Source organism: Typopeltis vanoorti, chromosome 12 (assembly GCF_054136105.1).
Source record: "Typopeltis vanoorti isolate ZY-2024b chromosome 12, IOZ_Tvanoo_1.0, whole genome shotgun sequence".
NCBI lineage: Eukaryota > Metazoa > Arthropoda > Arachnida > Uropygi > Thelyphonidae > Typopeltis > Typopeltis vanoorti.
This window is the reverse complement of record NC_143560.1, coordinates 20180547-20201983: the sequence shown is the minus strand read 5'-3', so window position 1 is coordinate 20201983 and position 21437 is coordinate 20180547. Positions and strand designations below refer to the sequence as shown.

The following is a 21437-nucleotide window of genomic DNA, read 5'->3' as shown; positions in this document are numbered from 1 at the left end:
CAGCATTTAAAAATTAGAATACGTATTATCACATGAAAGTTGTGAATTTCTTAATGTGACAACATAACATAACTTCGAATGTCTGCCTGCTTAAAATATTGTCGCCAGAGCTTTAAAAATTCACTGTGTATACAATGAAGTTTCATAACATCATGTGCTTACATAGATGAACACTGCTCGGCAAATCTTATGAAAGTCTGCAATCCTTCGTCCACTTTCTTCCAGGTAACTTTCTTGGTCTGCATGCCGTCATCATCTTCATCCTCCTCATCATTATGCAAGCCCATTGTTGCATATTTTTCTAATCTCATAGGCTTAAATTTTGGGTTTAAATTTAGACCTCCAAAATTACCATTGTTTTGATATTGCCAGTGTTAATTGGATGCCATTTACGAGAGCTTTTACGGTATTTAATATGATCTTTGAGGCATGACTGAGTAAACCATGTCTCAAAGATCTATAACACTCAATAATTTTTACATTCTGTTCCCTTTCTTGGGTAATGTTACCATCAAAATTTCATAGAAATCAAATATTTCCTGTCCCTAAATTAAAGAAACCAAGAAATTATACACTTAGTTTAATCCTTTATCCAAGTGTGATCAAACAACTTTGCACCTGAACTATTTTCAGAACTGGGAAAACTCATATAAAGAAGCTCATGACTTCACATCCCTTGACTTAGTATCCCTCCACGTATATAATTTCTTGGCATCTTTAATTTATAGTATGACCAAATGGGAAAACTTCCAATAATTTCCTGTCCCTCTTAATAGATTAGCCCAGTGGTTCCCAAAGTGTGCGCTGCAGCGCCTGAGGAGCCACAGCTTCCTCACAGGGGTGCTGCGATTACAAAATTTTCATAATTTTATTTCCATTTTCAATTCAATGTGATAAGATGCGACATCTAGTGGACCTGGTGCAAACCAGTAACTCACTTAGTAATAACTGTTTGCAGAAGCCGCTTTACAATAATTAAGTTTCTCGATTGTTTTAGTAGTTTCTCGAACTTTCTCAGTGCTTTGTGTTCGTATATATAAACAGCTGTCGGTTTCGTGCAGTCTTAGTGTTGAATTAGTTTTCGGAGATTGTATCAACTGAATATTGTTGTGATTTAGTCAAGTGAAGTTTTTGAAGTATTTCTTCTCGTATGTATTTTAAAAATGGATCCTGTGTTGTAATTTGCAGATTTTTCATTTGTTCCTACAGTTTTCTAGTTAGGTAATTCAGTAATTGCTCTTTTAATTTTCTTCATCCCTAGTCTTTCTTCCCTAGCCCGAGGCTTTCTTTTTCAAAACAGAATATGAAGTTGAAAAAGAAAGTCTTGGGCCAGTCTTCTAGATATTTCTTCCATCTCTCTGCTATCTCTTTTCTACCAGTAAGTAATTTTGCTTTTTTTTTGTATTATACAACTTTAATTTTTTTTTTTGTGGGATGGGGGGGGGGGGATATTGCAGTTGTGGCAGCAGTTATTCAGTATGCTTTCTCAGCTCCTCCTGTTTTTAATTTATATTTAAATCTTTACATGTTTCTTCTATCCAGTTCTCCTTTGCTTTTGTGCAATCTTCTCTAATCTTGTTTCTTAGTCTTCCATATCATTCCTTGACTACTAGTCTTCTTTTTCCTTGCTAATATTATTTCGTTCTTCTAATTAACTATCTCATTTGTAATCAAAGGCTTCCAAGGTTGTAATTTTTTAAATCACATTTTATCTGCTGACCTTTCAGTTACTTCCTTGTGAAAAAGACCAAGTTTTCACTATTCTTCTCAGGCATGCAATCTGTTTCTTTTTTCAATTCAATTTTTATATTTGAGGCTTTCAATAGTTCAATATTCCATTTATGCTTCCTTAATTCTATGTATTCTCTTATGTTTTATTTCATATTTTGCAATAACAAGTGAAAGATCACTCTCACAGGTTATTTTGGCTCCTAGGTAGCATGACTTGAGTTGGTTTTTGTATCTGTATATATATTCAATTTAATTCATACCTGAATAAACTATAATGATGAACAGAAAATATCTGCATAAATTTTATGAGCTCAAACTGTATTACAATTGCATATTTACAAACATACCTCTTGAATGGCAAGGGTCTTGTTCCCCATAACTAAACGGCACATAGCAATATGTTCTAAGAGTAACAACTGAAATGAGTGTAGAATAGGATGGCTATCAACCACTGAAAAAATGAAATAATTCTTATATTTTGAAAAAATATTTTTTATATATATATATAACATCATAAAATATGTTCTAAAAAAAAACTAATTCACGTTAATATGAATCAATATTTTATAAATAATCATAATTTTCTTAATGATACATTTTAAATTGTGTGTGTGTGTGAATTCATAGCCGAATCAAAAAAAAAAACATAAGTTTTTTAAAATTGACCAGTGAGTTTATGAGAATGCAATTTTTTGGCACTAGAGTTGCTTTAGCTTGCACTACTTGAAAGACAGAAGCATGTCCATGTGCCCATATTGCTGTCTTTTATTAGTGTTTTTGATAAATGCTTCACTGGCCTGACAACTGTTTAGGACAAGAAGTGGGGTAATATTTAGATACTGACTACAATTCTTTTTTTTTTTTTTTTTTTTTAATTACTGACCCTTCTATGCATGTGCTGAACATAGAAGTGAATTTGATGCTGTGATATTAACAATGAGGCTGCGACAAGTTTGATTGATACCCAGCAGACATTCTATGCAGACTAAAATTTGGGAATACACAGCAGCAAAGCAGTTCCAAAGAACATCCATTAACTAATACAGACAACCAAACCTGATGATTATTATAATAACAATTTTCTGATAGAAATGCATGGGTCTTCTTGATAAGCTAGTGCAGGAGTACCCACAATTTCTTCAGATGTAAGCCAGAGTGGCTTCTACCTTTTTTTTTTTTTTTTTTTTTTTTTTTTTTTCCCCCACGCCAAATATATTTATATGTTATTATTACAACAAGAAATCTTCTGGGAGCATCTCTCCCTGCAGGGAGAGATGCCATACTAACTGTCATGCTTTTATTGAGGTTTATTCATTCACTACTTGCATTACCACCTTCAAAGACAAGCCTATACACCACTTCAAGGGAGAAAAATTTAGCTCTCGCTCCTTTCTTGAGTGCATTCATTCTCAACTTACATGGAATTGCCCTGCTGTTTGATCTTGCCCATTAAACGAAAGATTCCATCTACTGGTATCTTATATGACTCTTTCAAAGTTTGTCGTCTCTCTACCTCTTTCTGCTGTTTTCTATGATTACTAAATAACTTAAGGAATTCACAACGTATACTGGTATATAAATTAAAATAAACTTTAATATATATTTCCTATATTTCATGGGAATCTTATATTCCCATCTTGATGGGAACATAAGATTAAGACACATGCACGGAGACACTAAAAAACAGCAAGTGTGGTGAGGCGAAGAAACTACTGTTTTTCCTAAGTTCCTGATGGCACCCCCTAGCGGGCTACATTAGATATTCTTGGCCATTGGGCTGAAGTTCTCAAGATGTACGTCTCCCAAATTTGGGGCAATCTCACGCATCCAAATTTGTTTAGGTTTGTCATGTTTCTTAGGGCTGAAGCTGATTCCATGAATAGTCTTTCAAATTTATACTTGCTGCGGTGTTTTACAGTGGCTTTCTTCCACCGTATTCTGTGGCATGTATCCTGAGCATGGTCTGCAAGTCCAGAGTGGTCATAATGGTGAAACCTGATGTAGTCCTTTTGTTCCGAAATTCTGATATTCACTGTCCTGCCTGTTTGGCCAAAGTACCTGGTATATACCAGGTAGGTCTAGGGGAAGTGGTTGGTCTTTAGTGGAGTAGATAAGGGATGCCAATTTTCTATATGGTCTGTAACAAGAGGTCAGGTCATGTTTATTCAGGATTTTGGTAATTTTTTTGGAGGTGCCCCAGATGTAAGGAATGGTGATGATTTAGAGTAATCTTTCTTATGAAGGGGGGGGGGGAAGCTGTGGTGTACTGGTTTTAGTATTTTTTGGATTTTATGGAGGTTGCAGCCATTGGCTGAGAAAGTGTTAAGGATGTGATTTTGAAAGACTATTCATGGAATCAGCTTCAACCCTAAGAAACATGCCAAACCTCAACAAATTTGGATGCATGAGATTGCCCCAAATTTGGGAGATGTACATCTTGAGAACTTCAGCCCAATGGTCAAGAATACCTAACATAGCCCATTAGGGGGGCACCATCAGGACTTTAGAAAAAACAGTAGTTTCCTTGCTTCTGCCTCATTTGCTGTTTTTTAGTGCCTGCATGCACGTGTCTTAATCTTATGTTCCCATGAAGATGGCAATGTGACGTTGCTGAAATATAGGGAATATATATTAAAGTTTATTTTAATTTATATACCAGTATAAGCAGAGCCGGCACTAGGGTCTTTGCCGCCCGAATACAATGTCTATATAATCGCCCCTGTAACGATCTAGGTGTGCGCGGTTCTTTTACGATAATAAAAATTTATATTATTTGAAATTTCTTAAATAAATTTTGACAGAACAGCCACACGTTGGTTCGTTAAATGTAACGAACCAGGGATGTTGACTAGGCAGAATAATCATTAAAAAACCTGAATATTCAAAAAATTCTCAAAAGTTAAAGCAAATTTTGATAAAGCCACTTCACTTTAATCACTGAATATAATGATACAGGGATTATAGCCTTCTCACCAACCCGAATCGCTAACAAAATTAAAATGAATTTTAATTAAGGTTCAAATTTATTTGAACTACAGTTTAAAAAATTCTTGCATTTTACTAAATTCTTAGTAAGTTGTAAAAATTTTTTAATAATATTTATAAGTGGAACTATCTTTTAGGAAAATAAAAGAAACTCAAGATAGATGAGAAAATAATTCAGAAATAATAATTAGAACATTTTATTAATATTAATATATAAGTATTCAAAAATATAAAATCTTTACAGAATAACAGAAAATAAATTAAATTACATAAATATACTTGAAATTTTTTTTATTAAAATTTTAGGGTTCTTGATTTCATATTCACCAAATTAGAAATAACGGTCTTAACGTCTAATTCCGCACATACATCATTTTCAATAGCTATTAATGCCAAACTAACAAGCCTTTTTTGTGACATACTTGTTCTTAAGTAGGTTTTAATCAATTTCTACTTGGAAAAGTAACGTTTGCCGCTCGCTACACTAACAGGTAAGGTTAATAATATTCTTAAAGCAATTGAAAAGTTAGGGAAAGATAAATTATTGGACACAATAAAATTAAGAATATCGAAAGGTTTTGAATATTTAAATTATCCTTTCGAAAAATATCCTGGAAAGCACATAACTCGTCATATAGTTCTATTGCATTTACTTCTCTATTGTCACCATCCATCAAGAGAATCTCTAAATCGTCACACATTTTTCTAAATCTTCGTTATTAATTTGTAGTAATCTATACAAGAAATTGAAATGATCATATCTTTTAGTTGTTCAAAACGTTCTATTAACGAACACATTGCAACATCTAGAAGTGTATAAAACACATTCACTCTAAATTTATCTTCTAGAGACTGTGGCATTTCATCATGATTTAAATTCTTGTTCTCCATTCACTTCCTCACTCAATTCTTTTGCCGTTTTTAGAACTTCTTTAAAATTTGTATCTGATCGATACTCTTGTAAGAATATTTTTAAGTTTTTGATAGATTCTAAAGCAAGCGTAATGTTCATATTTTTGTCTTGAAGCATTTTACTCACAGGCTTTATTCTGTTAAGTAAATCATGCCAAATTATAAGAGAACAAATAAATTTGTAGTCCTTCATTTTAGCACATAATGTTTGTGCTTGATGCTGAGTTTCTTTATTAAAATTTCAAAAAGTGCATCGTAAATTTCTCCTAACTGATATCGTAGAGAGCGGATTGCATTAATTTTACTTTCCCATCGTGTTTCTGACGGCTGTTTGAATGTTAAATTTTTTACAAACTTTAAAAGGATTGCCCAACGTTTGTAAGAGAATGAAAAGAAATTATATATTTCTTGAATAATTGCAAAGAAACTAAGAGTATCTGCATCGTCATCATCATCATCAAATTCCTGCCATGTACCCTCAAGGGGTGTACGGGATATGACAGTACTACATGAAAAAATTACATCATTACTAACTTCCTATCTACAATTTTCCTCCAAATCAGTCTGTTACTTGTCAAGACTGCAACATTATCAGATCTTATATTTCTATCGTCTAAAGCAATTTGTACCGTATCGATCCACCTATATCTTGGTCTTCCTCTGGGTCGTTTTCCTGCCAACCTGGCAGAGAACACTTGTTTTGCTAATCTTTCCTCTCCCATTCTATTTAAGTGACCATACCACCTGAGATTAGCTCTGCTAACGCATTCCTGGATGCTGACAATGTCAAGTTCTTTCCTAATATCCTCTCATTTTTAATATGATATTGCCATTGATGCCATCTGTTCACACCTCTAATCTTTCTCAGGACTCTCATATCTGCGGTCTCTAGTCTTTGGTCAAGTGTTTTACTTCTGACCTCTCAGATCCATAAGTTAAAACTGTTTTGAACACTGTCTTGTATACAGCTAATTTAGTGTTCCGACTAATTTCTTTCTTATTCCATATGAATTTATTCAATTGACTTCCCATCATACCAGCTTTGCTGATTCTGTTGTCTATTTCTATATTTAATTTACCATCTTCAGTAAAAATCGTGCCTAAGTAGCTGAAATGTTTTACTTGTTCCACTTGGCTGCATCGTTAATGATTAAATTTAGAGTATGAGCAGCACATGGCACGTAAAAAGCTCGAGGATTTTTGTTCACAAGAAAATTTTGGAGCCCATATTTTTCCCCTTTCATATTTGCCCCATTGTCATACCCTTGACCTTGCATGTCTTCAATGGGAATATTCCATTTTTCCAGTTGTTCCACTATTGTTGCACATGATAACTAATATTTAAGGAATTGACAGCGTATACTAGAAATATAGATTAAATAAACTTTAATTTATACTTTCCGATATTTCGGCGAACGTCACGTTGCCATCTTCTTGGCAACTTATTACTGTGGCTTTCTTCCATCTTATTCTGTGGCGAGTATCCAGAGCGTGGTCTGCAAGCCCAGAGTGGCTGTACTGGTGAAATCGGATGTAATCCTTGTGTTCTGATATTCTGATATTTGCCGTCCTGCCTGTTTGGCCAAAGTAGGACAGTTTACAGCTGCAAGGGACCTGGTATATCCCAGGTAGGTCTAGGGGAAGTGGTTGGTCTTTGGTGGAGCGGATACGGGATGCCAGTTTTCTATGTGGTCTGTAACAAGTGGTCAAGTCATGTTTTTTAAAGATTTTATTGATTTTTTCCGAGGTGACTCGGATGTAGGGAATGGTGATGGATTTAGAGTAATATTTATTGTGAAGGGGAGGGGGTGGTGGGTTGTGGATAACTGGGTTAAGTATTTTTTGGATTTTTTGGAGGGGGTAACCGTTGGCTGAGAAAGTGTCACAGATGTGATTTAGTTCAGTGGTTAGGGCTTGATCATTAGAACAGATTATTTTTGCCCTGTTGAATAATGTTTTAATAACTCCATATTGTTGTGAGGGGGGGTTGGGATTGTTGGTGAATGTATCTGCCTGTATGGGTGGGTTTTCTATAAACTGAGAAAACCAAGGTTCCATCAGGTGGGCGGGTGACTAGTGTGTCTAGGAAGGGGAGGTTATTGTTTTCCTCTTTTTCCAGGGTGAATTTGATTCTAGGGTGTTGGTTGTTTAAGTGTGTTAGGAAGGAGAGGAGTGAATACGGGCCATGTGGGCAAATAGCGAAGACATCATCAACGTAGCGAAGTCATATGGTAGGTTTTTGTGGGGCTGAGTTTAAGGCTTTCTCTTCAAACGTCTCCATGAAGAAGTTGGCCAAGGGTGGGGAAAGTGGTGAACCCATGGCTGTCCCCTCTATCTGTTTGTAGAATTTTTCCTGCCAAACGAAATAGCCTGAGTTCATTGTAAACTGAAACAGGGCTGAGATATCGGGAGGAAATTTAGCTTGGATTAGCTCTAAGGTTTCTTTGAGGGGGACATTCGTGAATAGGGAGGAGACATCAAAACTGGCCATTATGTTGGAGTGTAACTTGGTTTTCTCAGTTTATAGAAAACCCACCCATATCCCTTGCAGCTGTAAACTGTCCTACTTTGGCCAAACAGGCAGGACAGCAAATATCAGAATATCAGAACACAAGGATTACATCCGATTTCACCAGTACAGCCACTCTGGGCTTGCAGACCAAGCTCTGGATACTCGCCACAGAATAAGATGGAAGAAAGCCAAAGTAATACACCGCAGCAAGTTCAAGTATGAAAGACTATTCATGGAATCAGCCTCGGCCCTTAGGAACATGCCAAACCTCAACAAATTTGGATGCATGAGACTGCCCCAAATTTGGGAAACGTTTATCAGAAGAACTTCAGCCCAAAGGCCAAGAACTACCGATATAGCCCGCCAGGGGTCACCATCAGGACTTTAGGAAAACGCTAGCTTCCTAGCTTTAGTCTCATTTGCTGTTATTAGTACTTGTGCGCACGTGTCTTAGTAGTAAGTTCCCAAGAAGATGGCAACGTGATGTTCACCGAAATATCGGAAAGTATAAATTAAAGTTTATTTAATCTATATTTCTAGTATACGCTGTCAATTCCTTAAATATTAGTTATCATGTTTAACCAGCGTATAAGCCTCTCAACAAGAATATTGTTGCACATAAACCACGACCTGTGGAATCTGATATATCTGCAAAACCTAAAAAGTTTTCCCTGATCTTGACAATTCTATTGTCACAGGAAACAAAAAGAATAATAATGGTCATATGTTCTGTTTTACTTGCATCAGGTGCGCAGTCTAAAATTATGGAATAATATTTAGATTTTCGAATTGATAATAAAATTGTATCCCTGCTTGCATTACTTAAAGTTTCCAATATTTCATTTTGATTGTCTTTACTCAAATAGCGTACTCTATTGTTTCGTTGTAGGGCCCTTTCAACATGATTTTCCATAACGGGATCAAACTTCGCAAACAGTTCGACTAATTTTAAAAAATTGCTGTTATTCCTTTCATATAATTTATCAGATGATCTGCAAAAAGCTAAATTTTGGCTAACAAGGAATTTTATAATTTCAATCAAGCGTTCTAAAACACTCGTCCAATGTTTATTTTCCATTTCATACATGCTTTGAGTCTGGCAATCAATAGTAGTTTTGTTTTTTAAATTTTTATCAAGTTCCTTCCATTTTAAGAAATTTTTCATGTGAGCTAAACTAGTCTCATGTCTATGCAAAGTTGTACTTACATTTCTCCAATCATTATAACCTTCTACAAGACTACTTGATGCAGTAGGTGCGAAAAGTTTGCAACAAAAGCAAAAAACAGAATTTAAAGTTTCGGAATAAATGAGCCATGTTCTTGGCACGAGCTCCCCGTTTTCCATTTTTCTATTATAATACGTGTCGCCAAATTTACGACCATATGTATCTCTGGGATATATTATATTTTTCTTTTGAACAGGCCCCATTTCAATTAAAACAACTCTTAATTTTTCATCAATATTTCCTCATTCACCTGGATCTTCTAAATTTATATAGACTAACAATGTGTTAGTTTCGTGGTCAATTACAACCTAATCTTCTCTTAACTGTTTTTCACTTAAATCCTACGTCGTTATCTTGTTCAACAGTTGTAATAGTACTTTCATTCAAACTGGATGATGTGCACGATTCGTCAACTCTGATTTCTGATATATTGAGTTGGTTACAATCTGTATCAGAATATTTTAATATTTTAACGAATTTATTAAGAGTCCCAGTTTGTTTCTTAATATCTGCTTCTTTCGAAGCATGACGCTTATGATATTGTGCACCAGATAACTTTTTTTTAATTTTTGATTCCATTTCTATTTTATACCCACAAAAAATTATTACACAACACAACACAGAGACGAAACAATAGTCTGCACTGTGCCTGTCAGTAGCCTATTGAGATGCGTACTGTTATAAATCTACTGTTGCTATCTTGTCATTACTGCAACATTGTAAAATTTTATTATTATTTTAACTTTGTATACTTGTAATTTCTATTAATTACTTGTGATGTCTTTTTTCTTTACTTTATACTTTATTCTCCATTAATCTAATGTAGCTGTGCGTGCTTTCTCTCTCTCAGACTCTCTCTTGTTTATATTATTACATGCTATGTTTACAAGAAAGTCAAATAATATTTATTTACATTACTATGAAATGTACACGAATTTAAACATTAGGGAGATTGCTTTCTCTATCCTTCTATAAAAACTCTTCAGCAAAATTTAGAACCTTTTTTCTTCAACTTTAAAATACTTTCTTTAACACAAAAAGTCATCTACTCTCAGTTTACAAATTTTACTTATTAAACTCCAAGCTTACTCCCAAAGAGGTTACCTAAATCTCTCTCTCTCTGTTAAGTTATCTTTACAAATTTGATATCAACTTCTAACATGCCATTTGGTTCTCTTAAGGACACTTCTTAACCTTATTAAACATTAATCTTAAAAGTCTTTCTAATACAACTATAAGAGGAATTATATGAAGTTTTGAACTTACAAAGGCTCTGTATCTCATAATTAGTCAAAAGTCTATCACTAAGAGTTCCATGGCAATTCTTTCATCTCAGATCTTCATCTGGAATTTTGGCTTCAGCTATATCAATTGGGAATGTAACGGGACTCATACAGTTCTGGAAAAATGTTATTCTCCCACGGCGAAAAGAAAAACTTACGAGCGAAGGTACTTCGGGAAATCTGCCTCACCTTTTGTCCTCTACTTGGGCTCGCCGAAAATGCCTTGATGACTGCCGTCTCAAGTAGCTTGAATTGCCACCTCTAAGAAACTGAAAATTACGCTTCCAAGAAAAATGAAACTGTTGTCAACTGTCAATCAGGATCCCTCTGGATTGGAAAGTTTTCTCTTCTATGGCATTTGGGACTTCTCCTTACAGCAATTTGAAAGCCCTGTCTGTGGCCTAGAAGTCGTTTCTCTCTAGTGACGTCTCAAACCGAGAAGCTCCTTTCTGGAAGCGGAAAACTCCTCTCTCAACCAACATCTGAATCTGGGATGCTCTCTGATAATGTCCGGAACCGAGCAGCTCTGTCTCTCTCTTCGGCAACATCTGGGACCGGGCAGCTTTAGCAATGTCTGGAACCAAGCTGCCTCCTCTTTGACAGCGCCTGGAACCGGGCAACCTCTCCTGTCTCTCTGTGGACATCTCTGGAACTGGGCCCCCTCTACTTCTGCAGCAATCTCTGGATCCATGCAGCCCCTTCTGTTTGCTTCAGTCCCTTTTTATTATACATCCTCTGAGACCTTGCATGAAGTTTGGCAAACCCCAAAGAATCAGTATGATACTTTCATCTTAAGTTTCAAGTTCGGCACGCCTTTTGTTCTCCTCCGCTTTCTTTTAATTGTAAGTTGCCGGCCATCAGAAAGTTGTTTGAACCTTTCTGACTGACTTAGCAGATGTTTACACTTAGAGCCTGCAAGCCTTTCTAATAGAAACAAATTTTAATAATCTTTCTAATGTCACCATGTAGATCTATTACATGCAGCTTCGGAGATATAAACATTGCCTTTGTTTTTAACACTCTAACATATTCTTATTAAAGTAGCATATACAGTTAACTTCCAGAGTGTTATTTACAATAACATCTAAAACAAACTATACAGAGACAAACAAAGTTTAACGATACAAAATTAAGAATGGAAAAACTCACAAAGATTATTTAATAGTATAATTTTCGCCTGTGTGTCACAGGCATCTTCAGTACATTAAGCTCAAATTAAACAATAACTGACAATTCCAAAAAGCGCCACCTAAGTAGCTGGTGGCGCTTTTTGGAATTGTCAGTTATTGTTTAATTTGAGCTTAATGTACTGAAGATGCCTGTGACACACAGGCGAAAATTATACTATTAAATAATCTTTGTACGTGCGTTTTTTCCATTATTAATTTTGTATCGATATGTCTACTCACGGTATACCTCTTTTAAAACCAAGTTTATTTTTACAATATTCACATGGAACTTAACCTAAGTAAACAATTGAATGTAATGTGCTTTGGAATATTTAAGCTACAATCGAGTTTTTACAGCATATGACTGGTTATGCAACAAATGTTTTGTACGAAAATTCGTTTCTGCACATAAAAACTGTTCACCGCTTCACTTTAGATTCTGGAAGCATTTAGCCTGCTCTCGCTGCAAAATTGTAAACAGCCAGCAATACACAATTTTTTAAAAATTTTTATTCAGTGTATCCGGCCTTATTTATTTTAATATTGATCTTTCTAAGAATTTTTTGTTTTTATGATAAAAATTTTGTTTCTTAACAATGAACTTATGACCCGTGCCTCGGCGCCCGCATGCCCACTTCCGCCAGCCCTGAGTATAAGTTGTGAATTCCTTAAGTTATTTAGTAATTATGTGCAACCAACGTATAAGCCTTTCTATGAGAATTACTATCATCTATGGAGATTCCATCACACGCAAGGCCCACCTATATACGGTAAACTGAGGCTGAAGTTATCGAGATCACTGAAGCGTTTCACCTTCCTAAAACGCTTCCGGATAATCAGGTAATCCCAAATTGTGTGAAATTTAAGCACCGTTTCTTTTCACAGAAGGCTCTCCAAATTTATAACCATGCCAGCTTTGCTTTGCTACGAGAACAAATTACCGCCACGCGCGTTCTCCTAGCTGATGCAAACAAAGCTATTCGGGTGCTAGAGGAAGAGCTTTCCAACAAGTTGAATCATGAACTTTGGTCAATTCTATATGATGTCACATGCACTTTGGCAGATAAAGAATTTGAGAAAATACGGAGTCGACATATTAAGAAATTTGATAATTTAAAAAATAACTCTACCTCTGAACCAAAACTACCACTCAACATGGTAGTCAACCTTTCTTCCATTATTTTGAAGTCTGAAGCACTCAATGCACTTACACGTGGCCACAATTTTGCCATTCCTCCTAGAAAAATAACAGCCGAAGAAATTATAATCCAGGTTGAACACAGTATCCACCACCTTCCAAAACCACATCGACAACAATATTAGACTGGATGTAGCCTGTGTTCTCACCAAAGAAACCACCAAAAACCAACATATCCAATAGTGAATATAAGGCTCTACAGGAAATGAAGAAATACAAAGAAATAGTAATCACCAAAGCAGATAAGGGGAATGCCACCGTTGTGCTCAACCATACTGACTACACAGGTAAGCTTAATGCTTTATTATTAGATCAGGCCACTTATCTCCCCATTGAATACAATCCCACCAACTCGCAAATTAGAAAACTCCATAGACTCCTTAAGAATGTCACTTCTTGGCCTATGGAAGTTACTAACAAATTAAAACCCGACCTTCCCCATATTTATGGGCTCCCAAAAATACATAAACAAAATGTGCTATTATGTCCCATAGTGGATGGCATTGATTCCCTCACGTACAAATTAGCCAAACATTTAGCCAAAGTGCTCACACACTATACTGGCAACACACCATCACACATAAAAAACTCAGCCCACTTCAAAGCCAATGAAGAAAACCTTACACTCCAGTATACTGACATAATGGTCAGTTTTGATGTCTCCTCCTTATTCACAAATGTCCCACTCAAGGAAACCTTAGAGCTCATCCAAGCCAAATTTCCCCCTGATATCTCAGCCCTATTTCAGTTCACAATGAACTCAGGCTATTTTGTTTGGCAGGGAAAATTCTACAAACAGATAGAGGGGAGAGCCATGGGTTCAGCACTCTCCCCACCCTTGGCCAACTTCTTTATGGAGAGTTTTGAAGAGAAAGCCTTAACCTCTGCCCCACAAAAACCTACCATATGGCTTCGCTACATTGGTGATGTGTTCGCTATTTGGCCACATGGCTCTGATACACTCCTCTTCTTAATGCACTTAAACAACCAACACCCCAGAATCAAGTTCACCCTAGAATAAGAGGAAAACAACAGCTTCCCTTTCCTAGACATACTAGTCACCCTCCAGCCTGATGGAACCTTGGTATTCTCAGTTTATCGAAAACCAACCCATACAGGCAGGTACATTCACCAACAATCCCACCACCCCCTTCACAACAATATGGAGTCATTAAGACACTATACAACAGGGCTAAATTAATCTGTTCAAATGACAATGCCCTAACCACTGAACTAAATAACATCCTTAACACTTTCTCAGCCAATGGCTACAACCCCCATAAAATCCAAAAAATACTAAAACCAGTAAACTACAAAATAGAAAATTGGCATCCCTTATCCACTCCACTAAAGACCAACCTCTTCCCCTAGACCTACCTGGTGTATACCAGGTCCCTTGCAGCTGTGAGCTGTCCTACTTTGGCCAAACAGGCAGGACAGCGAATATCAGAATTTTGGAACACAAGGACTACATCCAGTTTCACCATTACAACTACTCTGGGCTTGCAGACCATGCTCTGGATGCATGGCACAGAATACGGTGGAAGAGAGCCACAGTAATACACCGCAGCAAGTATAAATTTGAAAGACTATTCATGGAATCAGCTTCAGCCCTAAGAAACATGACAAACCTCAACAAATTTGGATGCATGAGATTGCCCCAAATTTGGGAGATGTACATCTTGAGAACTTCAGCCCAATGGCCTAGAATACCTAATATAGCCTGCCAGGGGGCCATCAGGACTTTAGGAAAAACAGTAGTTTCCTTGCTTCTACCTCATTTGCTGTTTTTTAGTGTCTGCGTGCACGTGTCTTAATCTTATGTTTCCATGAAGATGGCAACGTGACATTGCCGAAATATACATTAAAGTTTATTTTAATTTATATACCAGCATACGTTGTGAATTCCTTAAGTTATTTAGTAATCATGTACAACCAACGTATAAGCCTTTCTACAAGAATTGCTGTTTTCTAGTGTGTGTAGTGCATAATTTCTCAATCTGTGCTCATAATGTACATTCCTGATATCATCTTTACTGCACCTTTTATTGTATCTGCATCAGACTGGCAATCTGGAGACAAGATCTGACCACAGTAGTCCAGTTGAGGTTGCATCAAGGTCTTGTAAAGAGGCAAAATAATTTCCATATCTTTAAATTTTTCTCTCGACATTCGTTTCAGCAATGCAATTATTCTCCGAGTCATATTTGCAATCTTTGCTATATGACCACTGAATTTCAACTTCCTGTCTATTAAAACTCCAAAATTCCCAAGCTTGATAAGATCTTTTTAGCATATCCTACTAATATAATATCAGTACAATATGATAGGGCAATAACATAATACATCATTTGATATCTCATTGTATGTAATGCATAACTTTTTTGCGACGAGTCTTTTGACTCCATGGAGGCCTGAATAATAATAATAACTTTACTAATACTGAGCTAAAATTAACGAAGCTATTCGTACCCTCAAAGATGAACTTTCGTGCACTTTGAATCAAGAACTGTGGTCAATTTTACATGACATCTCGTGTACCTCTGCAGACAAAGAGTTTGAAAAGATACGAGGCCGACAGATGAAGAAATGCGATAAATTAAAAAAGAATTCTACCGTCAATCCAAAACTTGCTACCAACACCGTAATCAACCTTTCTTCAGTCACCCTGAAGCCTGAAGCTCTCAACGTGCTTTCACGTGGCCACAACTTCGCCATTGCTCCCAGAAAAATACCAAGTGAGGATATTATGATCCAGATTGAAAGAGGAATCTGCCACCTTCCACATCAAATCGCCAACAGAGTAAGACTGGATGTAGCTTGTGTCCTTTCCATAGCAAAACCACCCAAAACCAATATATCCAACAAGGAATTTAAAGCCCTACAGGAATTGAGAAATAATAATGAATTAGTTATCACCAAAGTGGATAAAGAAAATGCAACTGTAGTACTTAACCAAAAGGACTACAAAGGTAAGCTGAATGCTCTTCTATTAGATCGGGCTACTTACCTCCCTATCAATTACAATCCCACCAACTCACAAATTAGAAAACCTCACAGGCTCCTTAAGAAAGTCACTTCTTGGCCTGTAGAAGTTACCAACAGATTAAAACAGTTTAACTCTATACCTCCCCGTATTTACGGACTCCCAAAAATACATAAAGAAAATGTGCCATTACGTCCCATAGTGGATGGCATTGATTCCCCCACATACAAATTAGCTAAACATTTGGCCAAAGAGCTCGCACACTATACTGGCAACACACCATCACACATAAAAAACTCAGCCCACTTCAAAGCCAGCATAGAAAACCTTACACTCCAACATACTGACATAATGGTCAGCTTCGAGGTCTCCTCCTTATTCACAAATGTCCCACTCAAGAAAACTTTAGAGCTAATCCAAGCTAAATTTTCCCCCGATATCTCAGCCCTATTTCAGTTCACAATGAACTCAGGCTATTTCGTTTGGCAGGGAAAATTCTACAAACAAATAGAGGGGACAGCCATGGGCTCAAAGTCTTGGCCAATTTCTTTATGGAGACCTTTGAGGAAAAAGCCTTAGCCTCTGCCCCACAAAAACCAACCATATGGCTTCGCTACGTTGATGATGTGTTCGCTATTTGGCCACATGGCTCTGAAACACTCCTCTTCTTCCTTACACACTTAAACAACCAACACGCCAGAATCAAGTTCACCCTGGAAAAAGAGGAAAACAACTGCCTCCCTTTCCTAGACACACTAGTCACCCGCCAGCCTGATGGAACTTTGGTTTTCTCAGTTTACAGAAACCCCACCCATACAGGCAGATACATCCACCAACAATCCCCCCCCCCTCACAACAATATGGAGTGGTAAAAACACTATCCAATAGGGCTAAACTAATCTGTTCTAACGACATAGCCCTTAACACTGAACTAAATCACATCCTCAACACTTTCTCAGCCAATGGCTACCCCCCCCCCCAAAAAAAAAATTGGCATCCCTTATCCGCTCTACCAAAGACCAACCACTTCCCCTAGACCTACCTGGTGTATACCAGGTCCCTTGCAGTTGTAAACTGTCGTACTTTGGCCAAACAGGCAGGACAGCGAATATCAGAATTTCTGAACACAAGGACTACATCCGGTTTTACAAGTATAGCCATTCTGGTGTTGCAGACCATGCTCTGGATACTCGCCACAGAATACGGTGGAAGAAAGCAACAATAATACACCGGAGCAAATATAAATTCGAAAGATTATTTATGGAATCAGCCTCTGCCCTAAGAAACTCTCCAAACCTCGACAAATTTGGTTGTATGTGACTGCCCCAAATTTGGAAGGAATACATCAGCAGACCTTCAGCCCAACGGGCCAAGAACGCCTACTTAGCCTGCCAGAGGGCACCATCAGGACTTCTAGGAGAACGATAGCTTCAAATCTTCATTCTCAGTTACTGTATTGTTATTGCCTGTGTGCACCTGCCTTTTTGTAAGTTCCTTTAGAAAATGGCAATGTGACATTGCCGAAATATCAGAAATATCTATTAAAATATAATTTAATTTATATTCGGATCTACGTTGTTTCAATTCCCTAAGTTATTTAGAAATTTAGTAATACTGAGCTGACAGCCGTTTTTACATACCTGCGATTCCTTCTATATCACACACACACACATGCAGGGCATGAAAAATGCACTCATCTGCTCATCCATAATGAGTGAGAATTTTTAGTGGATGAGCAATGATGCTCGATGAGCAAAGCCTTTTGTAGTATTAAAAAATTTCCTATGGAGAGAGACAACACATTCAATCCATGAGCCTCTCTCTCTCATACACACATGTACATATCAACTTAAGAAAATTGACTAATCTTGTCCTTAAAACTTCAAACCACAAGCTTTACAGAGGAAGTCTTGAGTTCAGATTTAGTGGTTTCTCAAGGAAAACAGAAAATAGTAGCAGCAAGAGTTCTTGTACATAGTCACACATACAGACCAATAAAAATTCATACCTGTACCTTCAGCCTTATTGTACAGTAAATAATTTTAGTTTGTTCATGCAGTAACCAAAAACATTAATGATTATTATTATTATTTAACACCTCCAGGGAGTCCAAAGACTCATCGAGGGAGAGTGTGCCAACAGCATTGAACGATTGGTCCCCTTCCAACTACTAACCATGCTCAAACGTACTTAACTGAGCCATTAGTAGCAGAGGCTCTACCAATCGACCAACCTTTGCTGCCATTTAAAAAAAAAAATTTTTTTTTTCTGAAAGTTGACAGATCCATAAAATAATATTATATAGTTTTCCTTTCAATTGTCACTCACGAAAGTTTCACATCACATTTATCACTAAAGAGAATTAATTTATCCATAAGAAAAGTTAATTTATCTTTAATTAGAAACTTTCATTAATAGATAAAAAAATAATATTCCTTCCTTGCATCATCATCAAATTTCTGACATACACCCTCAAGGCATGTACAGGATGTTATGATAGTATGACATGAAACATAAAAATCATTACAACTTCCTATCAACAATTGTCATCCAGATTAGCCCGTTATATGTCAACATTCCAATATTATCAAATCTTATATTTCTGTTTTCTAAGGTACTTTTTACTGTATCAATCTGCCTACATCTTGGTCTTCCTCTGGGTCTTTTTCCGGCATTTTGACAAAGAACACTTGTTTAGTTAATCTTTCCTCTCCCATTCTGTTCAAGTGGCCATATCATCTCAGATTATCTCTGTTAACACATTCCTGAATGCTAACAATGTCAAATTCTTTCCCAATGTCCTCGTTTTTAACATGATATTGCCATTGATGCCATATGTCTAATCTTTCTCAGGACTCTCATATCTGTGGTTTCCAATCTTTAATCAAGAGTTTTATTTATAAAGTAGCTCTCAGATCCATAAGTTAAAATTGAACACTGTCTTGTATACAGCTAGTTTAGTGTTTTGACTAATCTCTCTCTTATTTCATATAAATTTATTCACATGACTTCCAACCATACCAGCTTTGTTACATCTGTCTATTTGCTAATTCTACTGTCTATTTTTAGTGAAGATATCAAATTAAATTTGCCATCTTCACTAAAAAGTGTGCCTAAATAGCTGAAATGTTTTACTTGTTCTATAGGTTCTCCATTCAGGATGCAGTTGATGTTTTCAGTGTTTCTACCTATTTTCATTGTCTTTGTCTTTTTCATGATGAGTTTCATTACCAAATTTATTGCAGCAGTTATTAAATTTGGTCATTTATAAGGGAATTTTAACAACTCTTGTTTCTCACTCTCTTGCTCTTTTTTTAATTACAAATCTCTGTTAACTTTCTGATGCCTTCCAACGTGTTCTTCGCTTCTTCACATGTTCATTAACTATTCTTATCATCTCTCAATATTGTATATTTCATATTTTCCCTCACTGAAAAAAGAAACGTTTTCAATGTTTCTGCTTATTTCATTGTCTGTCTTTTTAATGCTGATTTTCATACCAAATTTATTGCAGCAGTTATTAAATTTGGTTGTTCATAAGGGAATTTTTAACAACTTTCATTTCTCTCCCTCTCTTTTTAATTACAAATCTCTGTTCCTTTCCGATGCCTTCTAATGTATTCTTCCCTTCTTTACATGTCCATCAGCTATTTTTATTATCTCTCTCAATACAGCATATTTCATATTTTTCCTCACTGTGAGCACATGTGAATGATATCATGACAGCAAAATACATTTATTAGTGGCACAGTCGAGACAAAGTTTTTGTTTCACTTGATGTCAATTTAATATAATCTGCAGAAAACATCTAATGCTTTAGTTCTTCAGCAATGTGAAATGGTAAGTATACTTGGTTGATTCTTCTTCTTTCTGCTAATGAAATATATTTTCCATCAGTGACCTTTGCTGTGAGCAGTTAGGCTTAACGGCTTCACTAGTTTTCTACTCATAGTGAATCCACAAGTACTGCTGCTTCATTCTCTTTACAACAGACTATTGTATCAATTATGAGCCTCCATAGCTCAGTCAGTATAGACGAAGCCCCTTTGGTCAGAAAGACTTGAGTTCAATTGTCATCAGTGACGTGAGGAACCTTTATCTGATCTCTTTCGACTAAAGGTGAGTTAACCGGTCTCATACGGAGGTGTGTGTGTGTGGGGGGGGGGTTCTCCTGGTAACTCAGGTTTTTCATTCCCCAAAACAGGCAAACCAGTCCCATGAACACACATGGCTACAGTCATAAAAATACTATGGCAAGGAAGGCAATAGGAAACCACCTTACTCATAATCATCTCCCTAGTATGGTAGCATATAGCTACTCCCACCAGCTGTATAGCTGAGAGAATAGGATAGGATTCTATCAATAATATTTATATAACATCTTTTCTTATTCTAATTTAATAATTCAATTAACAATAAAATTTGTCCATAGACAAGTTATGTAAAGATGTTTAAATAATTTTAGACATCTTTATCAAAATATATCAGAAATGGCTAAATTGAATGAATGCTTTAATCAATTTCTGTATCTGAACTTCAAGCTAAAATTCAAGCTTAAGGCATGCAGAATGCATGTACATGCGCGCACGCACACACACACACACACACACACACACACACACACACACACACACACACATTATTATTATTTACTTTTTTGAATGGAGAGTATTGTGTTCTGAGGGGGGGGGGGATACTAAGAATAACTTGAAATTAGCTGGTCTGAACATATAAAAAGTACATCTTAGAAGTTACTTTAAGGGTACATAAAGAAGTATAAAAAATCAGAAAAAAAATTGAAATAAGAACATTATCAAGTATAATATGCTAATCACATCTTTTCTAAATAATGATATATACTCAATTTAACCCAACATTTGTTTATATATGACATACTACAATAAAAATGACATAAGTGAATCTCTTACTTTTAAGCTTTTCGATCTGCATTAGAGCTTTATCAGTATATTTCTGTGCTTTATCCATATATCCTGCTTGCATAGAATGTAAAACTGTAACCTATTTGAAATCAAATGAAAATTAGATGTCAGGCTTAGTCTATACACATAAAAATATTTGACTTAAACTTTCCCTAGTCAAAATTTGACTAGAGAAAGTATGTGTGTCGAATTTTTATGTGTATAGACATTTTTATGTGTATATATGTTGCAAAAACCCTGCTCCCTCCATACGGAGGGAGCAGGGTTTTTTCTCCCGGAAACTCGGGTTTTTCATCCCGCATACATACAAATCGGCCCTTCAGAACACACGCAATTTACAGACAAAAATTACTAGTTGTGGTGGTGTTGGAGGTAGATGGAGATGATTCGTAGTAGAGGTTAGGTGTAGAGACAGTTGTAGGTGTCCTCCCGCGATGAGGACACCTTGGAGGTATCAGGAATAATAATAATAATAATTACAGATAGTAGTTTACT

The 21437-nt window shown here is 36.3% G+C and overlaps 1 protein-coding gene across 1 annotated transcript in view; it reads right to left on the bottom strand.

Annotated features, from left to right (window-relative positions):
- The window catches only part of Mau2 (Mau2 sister chromatid cohesion factor), a 299360-nt gene that overhangs the window by 147869 nt on the left and 130054 nt on the right, over positions 1 to 21437 (bottom strand). Inside the window, exons 9-10 of the mRNA XM_090401244.1 lie at positions 20931 to 21021; positions 2079 to 2182 (exon numbers count right to left, since the gene is read on the bottom strand). Of these exons, the coding sequence (XP_090257370.1) occupies positions 2079 to 2182; positions 20931 to 21021 (195 nt within the window). The remainder of the gene's footprint in view (positions 1 to 2078; positions 2183 to 20930; positions 21022 to 21437) is intronic.